The 13,554-nt window shown below is 48.1% G+C and overlaps 1 protein-coding gene across 3 annotated transcripts in view; it reads right to left on the bottom strand.

The window, feature by feature from the left end:
* Window positions 1-10,526: 10,526 nt before the first annotated feature.
* caska (calcium/calmodulin-dependent serine protein kinase a) overlaps window positions 10,527-13,554 on the bottom strand; it is a 129,563-nt gene continuing 126,535 nt past the window's right edge. For all 3 annotated transcript variants that reach the window (XM_056290076.1, XM_056290075.1, XM_056290074.1), the window contains 3 exons: window positions 12,321-12,523; window positions 12,132-12,215; window positions 10,527-11,268 (listed from right to left, as the gene is read on the bottom strand). In XM_056290076.1, coding sequence (XP_056146051.1) covers window positions 11,092-11,268; window positions 12,132-12,215; window positions 12,321-12,523 — 464 coding nt within the window. In that variant the 3' untranslated portion in view covers window positions 10,527-11,091. The remainder of the gene's footprint in view (window positions 11,269-12,131; window positions 12,216-12,320; window positions 12,524-13,554) is intronic.

Here is a 13,554-nt window from a genome sequence, read left to right on the forward strand (position 1 = left end):
GCTGATGCCTGAGACCATGAGGTTATACAGATGAGAGATGGGGGAAAAATCATTGCATGCATAACTTTTAGAGCTGTATGAAATGGTAAGCAGTGTCTGATTTGTCTAATGGTTTGACAATTGGCCCTAAAAGTTCTACCTACGTTTTTATGTGTTTGTCAAACCTTAGCTGAGTGTCCAAAACAATTCCAGGATACTCAAACTCTTGTACTGTCTATAGTTCACTGTCTTTTATCCTCACTTTGAAAGCATCTGTGATTGGCAGCTTTCTGATTAAGAAGCACATAGAGACGTTTTTTCTTCTTCTTTTTTGTTAACATTCAGTGTTAGGAAGGAAGTGTCGAGTCAGTGTGCAACCTTCCCCCACCAATCTGTCGGTTTAGCTGCAGCAATAGTAGGTGTTTTTTCACCACAAATAAAGCGGTATCATCAGCGTACATTTGTTGCCCAATTCCTTTGCAACACTCAGAGATGTCTTGAGATGAGCTAAACAACAAAGGTCCAAGATCTTATCCTTGCAGTGTGTCCTTTTTACTTTCATGGCAATCAGATTTCGAATGACCAGTGGTGACCTGTTGACTGCTATTTCACAAATAAGAATTAAACCATGTTTTTTTTTTTGAGAGGAGAAATTAAATTTGGTTGATTTGGACAGCAGCACACCATGATTGATTGTATCAAATGCTTTTTTGAGCTCTAAAAAGACTGAACTAAACACACTCCCCCTAGCCAAACAGTTTTTTGTTGTTGTTGATATTTTCAAGTAGATAGCAATTAGCTAGTTCCATTGAATGCTTGGGTCTGACGCTAAGTTGATTTGAGTGCACGATATTATCCTCCAAATATGTCATTAATTGTTGTGCAAGAACCTCTTTTGTGCAAGACCCTCCATTGGTGATAATAAAAAAAGGGGGGGGGGTGAACTGGCTGGTAATTTGTAGCCAGGGTGAGCTGCACCTTACTTGAAAATGGGGGTAGTCATGGCTGTTTGCCAGAGATCAGGGAATCTTTCTATAGCTATAGACAAGTCTATGAGTTTGGTTAACGGTTCTGCAAGAGTGGATGAGTGTCTCTTTAAGAATTCTGTGTCTAGATTAAAGGCATATTTAGCATGTGAATTAGATGATTTTGTGTACTGTATCCCGACTGGTCATATTGATATATATTTAAAGAGCTGTCTGAGTCTGTTATATTATTCTCTAGTTGAACTGACTGAACATTTCTAGCAAGTGATCTGACTTGAAATTTCTCGCAACTTCATCTGCAGAATCGATAAAAAAGTCATTAAAGCCATTTGCAATCTCTGTAAGGTCTGCAGTTGTGTTTTCAATCTTAAACTCAAAGCTTTGTTTCTGAGCTTTAGGGTTGCCCAAAGTGCATATTTGTTTCCAAGCATTAGAACGATACCCCTTAGCATTCTCAATCAGCCTGGTAAAGTGCTGTGCTTATGCAGTCCGCATTTGTTTGACCACCTTGTTTTTTTTTTACCCTGGTGAAATGTGTTGAATAGCTTGGTCTCGCTTTATCGGTGTTACAAGACTTAACGCTGCATCACATCATATATTTTTCTAAATTAAAAAAAAATGCTGCTCCACTTTCACCTCCTTGCTAAGTGAGTCCTTTTAGCCTTTCTGAGGCGTCAACCTGCTTTGGCATTGAACTCCATTTACTGCCTTCTGGGCTCCGTTAGTCCTTTAATGTGGGATTAGAAAGCTGAGGCCTTCATGTCGCCTGTGTGTATCAGCCGCCCTGCTGCCATTTTCCATTTTCAGTCTGTACCCTGGACAACACAGACCGTTGGATTAGCCGTAGGAACTTACGTGCCAAGTGAAAAATGGCAGATGTGAAAAAGATTTATTGATCTATGATTGAACATTGATTGACAGAATCATGCCTGATTAGAAAAACATGGAGTCTTTCTGAATTACAGCCAGTCTTAAAGTGTAGTGGCCTCAGTCAGTTTGGAAAGAAGACTTTGCCATGCAGACGACAAGAGGAGCAGGTGATTGACAATTCTTCTGGGAACAAAAATGATTTTTCTGATGTGTAACTAAAAGCTGCTGTCACACAAAACAGTTATAGATATACATATACATACAAAACAGGTTTATTACTAAATATTAAAAGCTAGTTTTGAATTACTAGTCTGTTTGACTAAAATAAAACATCTTAACTCAAACAAACATGAACCACATGAATGTTAGAGGATTTTATCCTATTCCATTTTCTTTGTGTCCGTGTTCCGAGATGTAATTCTGTTGGTTTATAATTATGGACAGTCAGTCAGAGGAATGCTAAATACCAGTAGTGATTCTGGATTTCCAGAAGGGCAGAGATGGAAAGAAGTAAAACTTTAAAGGTCAGACTTGAGCTCATGTGGAAGTCTGTAAGACGTTCTTCTTTTCCGCTGACAGATAAATGTACCAGATGAGCTTTCCATCTATTCCTTCAGACAGATGTTTGTCATAAATGTCCTTTTTTTAAAAATTCTTTTGAATCTTCTTGAACCGTCTTTATCTTCAATGTAATTTTATCCTCTCTTCACCCCCCCCCCCGACATTTTCTTTTCTTTGGTCATTTCCATCATCAATTTCTTCAAGGTGTTTTTCTCCAGACAAGAGGTTTGGAGAGGATGACTTTTCTCTCTCTCTTCCCTTTTTTTGACCCCCCCCCTTTCCTCCCCAATTGTATCCGGCCAATTACCCCACTCTTTCCAGCCGTCCCGGTCGCTGCTCCACCCCCTCTGCTGATCCGGGTGGGGGGGGCTGCAGACTACCACATGCCTCCTCCCATACATGTGGAGTCACCAGCCGCTTCTTTTCACCTGACAGCGAGGCGTTTCATCAGGGGGACGTAGCGCGTGGGAGGATCATGCTATTCCCCCCAGTTCCCCCCACCCCCCGAACAGGTGCCCCAACTGACCAGAGGAGGCGCTAGTGCAGCGAGCAGGACACATACCCACATCCGGCTTCCCACCCGCAGACACGGCCAATTGTGTATGTAGGGACGCCTGACCAAGCCGGAAGTAACACGGGGATTCGAACCGCCGATCCCCATGTTAGTAGGCAACAGAATGGACCGCCATTCCACCCGGATGCCCTTCTCTTCACTTTTTATTTACTTGCGCTTTATTCCTCGATCTTCTCAGAGCACAACTTGGCACATTTGTGTTTTTCTTTAGTCAAGTTTGTTAACAGTTAAATACCAGAATTACAAAGAGTTAAAGAGGTGTTAAAACACCTGGCTGATCAAGTTACAAACACGGAGCGCAAATGTCCAGACTCCCTACTCATCATCCTTGGGCATTTTATCAGAGCAAACCTCAGCCACGAACTGCCAAAATACAGACAGCATGTTGAATTTCCCATCAGAAACTAAAACACTCTGGATCATTGCTACACAGTATTAAAGAACGCCTGTGGCGCTGTCCCCCGTGCAGCCCTGGGCCTCTCTGATCACTGTCTGATTCATCTTATCCCAGCCTAACAGGCAGAAACCAAAATCTGCAAAGACCGTGGTTAAAACTCTGAGGAAATGGACAAATGAGTCAAAACTGGAGCGCCAGGCCTGCCTCGACTGCACTGACTGGAGTGTGTTTGAGGCTGCATCTACAGACCTGGATGAACTTACTGACACTGTGACATCTTTTTTTTTAAATAAATTTATTTCTAGTTTTTCCCCTTATCCCACCCGATTAACCCAACGGCATATGGCCGGAACTCTTGTTGAATAACTCTCCTTGCTCACGTTTGCACAGGAAGGAGATAGTCGTAACACCAGCTTCCTTCAAACTCGTGTCGGCTGCTCTCGCGAGTTTACACGCTGAAGCCTCGCATGGATTGCATCACCTTAAGGCCGTGAAGGAGGCGTAGGGAGAACGCTTTCAGTTGCTTGGCTGCAGGCGCCCGGGCGGGCCAGAGGAGTCGCTGGAGAACGACGAGTCCCCGAACACTACACCGATCTACACCCACTATCCCTCGGGTAAGGGTGGCCTAATGAATGCCTTACCCCGTGGACGCTCTGGCCATGACCGGTTACGGCGAGTCTGGGATACGAAACTCCCAGCCACATGACGAGCGGACTGCAAGAACGGCGGATTATTCCACTCGGCCACCAGAGCGGCGACACTGTGACACCTTACATCAGCTTTTGTGAGGACATGTGTGTGCCCACCAAAACCTTCTGTACCTTTAACAACAATAAGCCCTGGTTCACAGCAAAATTCAGGTAGCTTCGTCAGGCCAAAGAGGAAGCCTACAGGAGTGGAGATAGGATCCGGTACAACAAAGCCAGAAATACACTCACAAAGGAGATCAGAGTAGCAAAAAGGTGCTACTCTGAAAAGTTGAAAAACAGATTTTCCGCCGATGACCCATCATCAGTCTGGAGAGGTTTGAAAGACATTACCAACTACAGGGGACCATCCCCCCACACTGCAGAGGGCCATCAACTGGCTGCCAATCTAAATGGGTTTTACTGCAGGTTTGATAAGCAAACTTTCACACTGCTCAACCTCTCCAGCCACAACACACAACCAGCTGCACCCCCTACCGGCCCCTCTCCCCTCCCCGCCGAACCCCAAACCCGCACTTAGGAGCTGTGTTGAGGACGTGTGCCAGCTCTTCCAGAGACAGAAGACCAGGTAGCCACCAGGCCCGGATGGTGTGTCACCCTCCTGTCGTTAAGTCTGTGCTGACCAGCTGGCCCCCATAATCACACTGATCTTCAGCAGATCGCTGGATCTGTGTGAGGTCCCCTCCTGCTTCAAGAGCTCCACTATCCTCCTGGTCCCCAAGAAACCCCGTATCACATCATTAAATGACTACAGGCCCATTGCTCTAATGTCTGTGATCAAGAAATCCTTCAAGAGACCTGAAGGAAATCCCAGGCCCCCTGCTCGACCCCTTGCAGTTTGCCTACCGAGAAAACAGGTCAGTGGAGGATGCAGTCAACATGGGATAACTCCCCAGGGACATATATGTTTGGGGTCTTTCTTTCCCCTTCTATTCTATTTTTTGTGCAGAGCTGATTGTAAACACGAGATGCCACAGCTATGCTTATTATTATGTGTTGTACGCTGTGTACGCAGACAGGGGGAGAACATGCAAACTCCACACAGAGGACGACCAGGGACGACCCCCAAGGTCGGACTACCCCGGGGCTCGAACCCAGGACCTTGCTGTGAGGCGACCGCGCTAACCACCGCGCCACCGTGCCACCAACATTACACTATTATGTACAGATATAGATGTAGTGCGGCAGCTCCTGTGGTTGCGTTGTCCCCCGAATTCGCTACAGTATGCATTCTCACATTGAATTCACTTCATAACAAAACCTATGAATCTCCGGGGCATCTTTATTTCTCGGCGAGGTCTCCCTGTCTGTGCTGTCAGAGGTCTGCATGGGGATGATGAGCCCTGACTGGGTGTCTCTGGTGTGGACCTCTCTGTGTGTTCAAGTCCCTGGTTTTCATTCTCACTCAGTGTTGTCTGCGTTTCTTTTCCAGCAGGTGATGACGTCAGCTCAGCTGGTGTGTACCTTTGGACATGGGTTGTGTTTCTGGAGTACTGAGCTCCTGTGGGTGACTCGACTACCACATTGTTACCGTTCTTACTGATTACCGTGTGTGGTGTCTGGTTGAAAGTTGTCGTGAACTTATCTGCCTTGTCCTGTTTCAGAAGGACTTCATCTCCCACTTGTACTTGGGATGGTTTGGCTCCGCGTCGGTCGTCGGCGTATATTTTGGACTTCCCCTTTCGCTCTGCATCAGTGTCCCGTGCCTCCAGGTCACTCCTAGGTGTACTGATGTCTGGCAGCTTTCCTCTCAGCTTTCTGTTGAACAAGACTTCGGCTGGGCTCTTGCCCGTGGTGGAGTGGTCTATGGATCTGTAGATGGTGACGTACCTCCGGAGTTCCTTCCCCCAGTCCAGTCCCTCCGCCTGTGCGATGCGTATCCGTTTCATGATCGACGCGTTTTGCCTCTCCACTTCTCCGTTTGCTTGTGCCCATTTAGGCGTTGTTTTCACGTGCTGTCTTGACAGAACTCCTGGAACTGTGATGACAAGAACTGTGGTCCACAGTCGGACCTGCTAGAGACAGGTAGACCGTGGTGGCTGAATATGTTCTCTAGAAGTTCTATCGTGGTGGATCGCATGATCTCGTACTCATAATATCTGCTGTAGTAGTCTACAACTACTAAGATAGGATGTCCTGTTGGTAACGGACCTAGGGGTCCATTTAAAGCAGAGTATCTGCTGTAGTACTGCTTACAGTCAAAGTAATTAGGCCCAGTCTATTTAAAAGCTATAGATAGTTAGCTTTATTGGAGGTATACTCACAGCTAGTGTCATATTGTGCACCAAATAGATATAATACTACTATCATAATCCTGGTCTCGCTTTATACAAATTCTTTCCCTCACTACTCTCGCTACATTTAGAATTATATATACTGTAGCGAATTCAGGGGGAAGTACGGGAACCGCCGCAGCCGGGACGCGAACCCGGCTCTCCCGCACCGCGGGCGACAACGTTAACCAGTCGACTGAAAGAATCCGACGCGTTAGTATCCATGCACGTTACAATATAGTCGATCATTTTCCCATCTCGAAAGCACTGGTATACTTGGGATGCATCAAGGTATCGGTTGTGCAACTACTCACTGGAGTCACATTATTCTTTATTTGCATTTTATTTTTTGTGGCACTCGAACAAGGCTAATAATTCTGTGCCTGTCTGCATTGCTGCTGTCACAGCTTTATTCACAGTCCTAAATTCAATACATTACTTGTTTATATAAGGAGGTTGTCTGGTCCAGTTATTTCATCTGAAGAATAAGTTGAGTTCATTAAGCATAATTTTGCTGGATATAGTTAACGCTTATTCAGAATAGTATTTGTATACGAACCCGTAGCCCCACCTCCCTAGTTTAGTGACTTCCACGGCGTCTAGAGACACAAGAGTAGGGAGTGGACGCTACACTTTATATATGTGAGGTAGGTGGACGTAGAATATGCATGTATACAATACTCATTATATACAGCATACTGTATACCCCTTCTTGCTACCCTTTTTGAACATGGTCGGCGTTATTTGAGTTGCTTATATGTTGCCGATGATTATTTATCTTTATTGCTTACATGTTTTCTTTAATATGTTCAATAAAATTGATTTATTGATTGGCTAGATTTATCGATGATAATATGTTAGAACTGAAACTACAGGATATGTATATATATACACACACACACACATATGTCAGCTGTATCTGATGTGCTGATGTGAAACCGGCTTGTACTCTCTCAAAGAATTTACTTGACTTACTGGATTATTTTGCTCCTTATTTGTTGAGCAAGTGAACAGTTCTTGAAGTTGATGGGGTGGGAAGCAGGAAAAAGGAAACACGGGCAAGTGCAAGGGTATGAGCGACTTTGACAAGGGCCAAATTGTGTTGGCTGGACGACTGGCCCAGAGCATCTCCAAAATGGCAGGTCTTGTGGGGTGTTCCCGGTGTGGTCAGTACCTACCAAAAGTGGTCCAAAGAAGGACAACCGGTGAACCGGCGACAGGGTCACGGGTGCCCAAGCTTCATGGAAGTGTGTGGGGAGTGAAGGCTAGCCCGTCTGGTCCGATCCCACAGAAGAGCTGCTGTAGCTCAAACTGCTGAAGACGTTGATGCTGGCTATGACAGACAGGTGTCAGAACACACTGCTGCAGCATCACAGCTTGCTGAGCATGGGGCTGTGGAGCTGCAGACCGGTCAGAGTGTCCATGATGACCCCCGTCCACCACTGAAAGCATCTACAATGGGCACATGAACATCAGAACTGGACCATGGAACAGTGGAAGAAGGGGGCCTGGTCTGATGAATCCCGTTTTCTTTTACATCATGTGGGCAGCTGGATGCATCATTTACCTGGGGAAAGGATGGCACCAGGATGCATTATGGGGAGAAGGCAAGCCGGTGGAGGCAGTGTGATGCTCTGGGCAATGTTCTGCTGGGAAATCTTGGGTGCTGGCATTCATGTCGATGTTAGTTTGACACGTACCACCTACCTACACACCGCTGCAGACCAGGCACACCCCTTCGTGGTGACGGTGTTCTCTGATGGCAGCGGCCTCTTTCAGCAGGATAACGTACTGTGTCGTCTGCAAACTTGGGGAGTTTAAACAGATGGATCTCCTGAGATGCAGTCTTTTGTGTAGAGGGAGAAGAGAAGAGGGGAGGGCACACATCCCTGGGGCGCCAGTGCTGATTGTCTGGGTGCTGAATGTGATCCCCCCGCCAGCCTCACTGTCCTTGGGGATTTTAACCGAGCAAAAATCAGCCATATACTGCCAAAGTACAGACAGCATGTTAAATGTCCCACCTGGGACAAAACTACACTGCATCATTGCTACACAATATCAAAGGACGCCTATCGCTCTGTCCCCCATGCAGCCCGGGGCCTCTATGATCCCTGCCTGGTTCATCGTTTCCCAACCTACACACAGAAACTAAAATCTGCAAAGCCTGTAGTTAAAAATGTTAGGAGATGGACCGATGAGTCTAAATCGGAGCTTCAGGCCTGCTTTGACTGCACCGACTGGAGTGTTTTTCAGGCTGCATCTACAGACCTGGACGAACTTACTGACACGGACATCTTACACCAGCTTTTGTGAAGACGTGTGTGCCCACCAAAACCTTCCCTACCTTCAATAGCAATAAGTCCTGGTTGACAGCTGAACTTGGGCAGTTCGTCAGGCCAAGGTGGAGGCGTACAGGCGTAGAGACAGGATCCAGCACAACCAACACACTAACAAAGGAGATCAGAGTAGCCAAAAGGGGCTAGGCTAAAAAGCTGAAGAACATGTTTTCAGCTAATGATCCTACTTCTGTGTGGAGAGGCCTGCAGGACATTACCAACAACAGGAACCCCCCCCATCCCCCCCTACACTGTAGAGAATTGTCAACTGGCTGATGACTTGAATTTATTTTACTGCAGGTTTGATCAGACCACTCTCACACCCGCGCCAACTCAGACATCATACAACCAACTGCACCCCCTTCCATAACCCATCGTCTCCTCCCTGACTCCCCACCTGTACTGACGCTCTGTGAAGAGGAGGTGCGTCAGCTCTTCCAGAGAGAGAAGATCGGGAAGGCACCGGGCCCGGACAGCTGGCCCCCATCGTCACAAGGATCTTCAACGGATCACTGGAGCTGTGTGAAGCCCCCTGCTGCTTCCAACACTTCATCATCCTGGTCCCTAAAAAAACCCTCCACCAATTGGACTGAATGACTACAGGCCCATCGTCCTTACGTCTGTGGTCATGAAGTCCTTAGAGAGACTGGTGTTGACCCACCCATTACAGGTCCCCTGCTTGCTGGACCTTCTGCAGGTTGCCTACCGGGCCAACAAGTGAGTCGTGGAGGATGCAGTCACCATGGGGCTGCACTACATCCTGCAATACTTCCACTCCCAAGGGACTTACACAAGGATCCTGTTTGTGGACTTTAGCTCGGTGTTCAAAACCATCATCCCAGAAGTTCTACTCATCAAGCTCAGTTTTTTGACCACATATCAAAATGACAGTTTTAGTGTTTTTTAGAGGAAATAGAACAGACACACTCTGGTTGATTTTTTTTTCAACACATAAAAGGAAATATATTTTTTTTAAAAATGGTTCATACTGAAGAACCTTCATCCCAGCAGTCTTTTACACGGGGCAGTCTGTCATATTCACATACATGTTATTCAGACACACACTGCCTCTTTATTTGCAAAGTAGACACCTTGCTGAAAGTATCATGAGCACATCCGTTTTTTGTTTTTGTTTTTTTGAAAGATACAGTCACAGAATTAAAAAAAAAAATCAGCATTTCATTTTGTCTTTCATTAAACAACTGGAACATTAACACCTTCGGGACAACAGGTTTCTGAAATGACAAGCGAGGAACTGAGGTGGGATTCTTCCATGTTGATCTCCTTGTAGGACAAATCAGAAGCTGAGATGTCTCGTGTGTTTCTTGGTTTCTCCCAACGCCTCACCGCGCGGTCGAGCTCTACAAATCTGTCGATTAGAAATATCCCCCAGAATGCAAGGCGGGTGCATAGGCGTTCAAGTCAACGTCCGGCTCTTCTGCCGCTTGTCAGTTCTTCCTGCTCCTCTTGTTTCGCCCTGGGCTGAGTCCGGTTCTTCCGAACATCAGTGGAATGTTTCTCTTCCACTTCTCGTCTCCGGGAGGTTTACGGCGGGACGTGGACAACACAGACGGCATGGATGCTTGCAAATGTCCACATGCATGAGACCTCATTCACATCTTGGAAACATTAATGGATTTATTTAGAAGAGACAGTACGTGGTACGTGGAAGGCTCTGGCTAGAGTGGGTGGGGGCGAGTGCACTGTTACTGCACCGTGGAAAGGGAAAGGAAAGAACAGAAACAGAGGTGAACAGAAGGGTGGAGGAGCGAGAGGATGGAACCCCGTCAGACACGTCGAGGGTCGGTGTGATGTAAGCGACACCGGCGACGGACACGGCGGTCTCGCGTGCGCTTACTCGTCAGCCTGAATGTGACGCAACTACGGATCCCGTCCAACGGGATGGGATCCGTGGGATTTGGGGGATGGCGGGGCAACACAGCTGGCCAGAGGAGGCACACGTGGACAGCTGCAGAGCACTGACACGGGGAAAGACGGTACTGTCTCTTTAAAACAATCATCTACAAAAATGTCCCCTCCTAGCTAGTACAGACATGACAAAATTCATTTTCTTTACGTGGTTTATACAACACTGCAACTAGCTAGTCTGTTACAGCAGTCTGACTGGCTGCTGCAGAGCTCTGCGAAACAGATGGAGGATTCTGATTGGCTGCTGCAGATGTTCTGGCAGCACACCGAAGGTTTTCGTTGGCTTCTGACGGTGAAGTGCAACGGACAGGGAGGTTTCCAAACGGTTGCTTCACCTCGTTTTCATTTCGCAGAGACGTGACGGGAATTTCCAAAATGCACTGTGAGGTGAGGTGGACAAGCATGGACGGGAGGGAGAGGGAGGACTAGATAAAGTAGGAGCGCGTGGAGGAAGAGGAGGAGGAGGAGGAAGAGGTGGCTCAGTAGACCCAGGAGACAGGAACCCACTGTCCCGTGGTGCAGACCAGATCGATGGCCTCCTCCAGATGCCTGATGGTCTCGTCGATCTCGTTGTTGATGATGGTTTGGTCGAAGTAGTGGGCGTATGTCTTCTGCAGGATCTCCGACTCCTTCTGCAGCCGCAGGAGAGACTCGTCCTGCCGGGACGAGAGGTGGAAAGAGAGACAGGAGGAGGAGGAGGAGGAGAGAGGGTTGAATTAGAGGAGGTGCAGAGCTAGGGGCTCGGGGCTGAAACAAGAAGCTAAAATTGGGGGGGGGGCAACCTTGTCCAGAAAGGGCCGGTGTGGGGGCAGGTTTTTCTTCCAACCAAGCAGTTACAGACCTGATCCCACGAATAGACCAGGAGGGTCTCTGCTGAGGAACCAGATCAGGAGACACAGGTGTGTAACTGCCTGGTCGGAACAAAAACCTGCACCCGCACCGGCCCTTCCTGGACAAGCTCGCCCACGCCTGAGCTACAAGGACGACTCTTAAACGCGACAGGGTGTCAACGAGGAGGACGGAAGGTGACCACCAACAAACACACATGTACCTACTCCCCGAGAAATAAACAAGGGTGTGCGATGGATTTGCGGCTTCTACTCCGGCAGTTCATACTCACTGGCAGCGTCCGGCACCATCGGGGCATCTGAGACGAGCGCCAAAGAAACAAAGACATGCAGCATGCAACACGGACGAGTGCAGAGAAAGGAGAGACAGGCAAACAGGAGTGAGGAGGACAGAAGAGAGGCAGCTGACACACTTCCCCCCGCATCACATTTCGGGTTCGTCGTCTCGTGGCTCGGTGACGCGACAGGAAATGGGACACGGGGGACGGAGCGTAAATCTGCTTCCTGCTTCCCCGTCCCAGATGTGTGATTATTCGCCGGTCTGAGAGCCATCTGTCAGGCAGCCCGGCACACAGGCCGCTCGGCTCAGCCAGGGTGTGTGTCTGTGTGTGTCTGTGTGCGTGTGCGTGTGTGCGTGTGTGTGTGTGTGTGTGGGTGGGGTTTAGTTTTACCTCGTTGATACCCGGTGTGATTGTTGGCGCGGCTATAAAGACGACATAGGGGGCAAACTCTGCCGTCCGCAGGACCTTCAGGGCCTAAAGGAGGAAAGGTTAGAGGTCTCCGCTTCCAATCACACCACAGTCCAGATTTAGACACACACACACACACACACAGACACACACACACACACACACACACACCTGAGGCTCCACATCTAAGATGGCTATGAGTCCCTGCTCGTGGATCTTGCGGATGGTCTCCAGCCGCGTGCCGTACATGGCGTCCTCGTGGCTGCCGTACTCCAGGTACTCGTTGTTGCTGATGTCCTGCATCATCTGCTCGTGGGACAGGAAGTAGTAGTTCTTCCCGTTCTCCTCGTCCTTCTTCGGAGGTCTGGTGGTGTCTGTGGACGCAGAAGCAGCACATCAGTACACACCTGTGTGTCTGTGTGTCTGTGTTAGAGAGAGAAGGTGTGTGTGTGAGAGAGAGAGAGTGTGTGTGAGTGTGTGTGTGAGAGAGAGAGAGAGAGAGAGTGTGTGTGAGAGAGAGAGAGTGAGTGAGAGAGAGAGAGAGAGTGTGAGAGAGAGTGAGAGAGTGTGTGTGAGAGAGAGAGTGAGAGAGAATGAGTGAGAGAGAGAGTGAGAGAGAGAGTGTGTGTGAGAGAGAGAGTGAGAGAGAGAGAGAGAGAGAGAGTGTGTGAGAGAGAGAGAGAGTGTGAGAGAGAGTGTGAGAGAGAGAGAGTGAGAGAGAGAGAGTGTGTGTGTGAGAGAGAGAGAGTGAGAGAGAGAGAGTGAGAGTGTGTGTGTGAGAGAGAGAGAGAGTGTGAGAGAGAGAGAGAGAGAGTGAGAGTGTGTGTGTGAGAGAGAGGGAGAGAGAGAGAGTGAGAGAGAGAGAGAGAGAGTGTGTGTGTGTGTGAGAGAGAGAGTGAGAGAGAGAGTGAGAGTGTGTGTGTGAGAGAGAGAGAGAGTGTGTGAGAGAGAGAGAGAGAGTGAGAGTGTGTGTGTGAGAGGGAGAGAGAGAGAGAGAGAGAGGGGGAGAGAGAGAGAGTGTGTGTGTGAGAGAGAGAGAGTGAGAGAGGGAGAGTGTGTGTGAGAGAGAGGGAGAGAGAGAGAGAGAGAGAGAGAGAGAGAGAGAGAGAGTGTGTGAGAGAGAGGGAGAGAGAGAGAGAGAGAGAGAGAGAGAGTGTGTGTGTGAGAGAGAGAGAGTGAGAGAGTGAGAGAGAGAGAGTGAGAGAGAGAGAGTGAGAGTGTGTGTGTGAGAGAGAGGGAGAGAGAGAGAGAGAGAGAGAGAGAGAGAGAGAGAGAGAGAGAGAGAGAGAGAGAGAGTGTGTTGGGTGAAGAATGGCGTGCTGCTGCTTGTTTGCTCAGTGTGTCAGACCTGCAGGACAAGTTTATATTTACAACACATTTCATACATGAAGCCAATTCAAAGATC

Source organism: Lampris incognitus, chromosome 11, assembly GCF_029633865.1.
Source record: "Lampris incognitus isolate fLamInc1 chromosome 11, fLamInc1.hap2, whole genome shotgun sequence".
Classification (NCBI taxonomy): domain Eukaryota; kingdom Metazoa; phylum Chordata; class Actinopteri; order Lampriformes; family Lampridae; genus Lampris; species Lampris incognitus.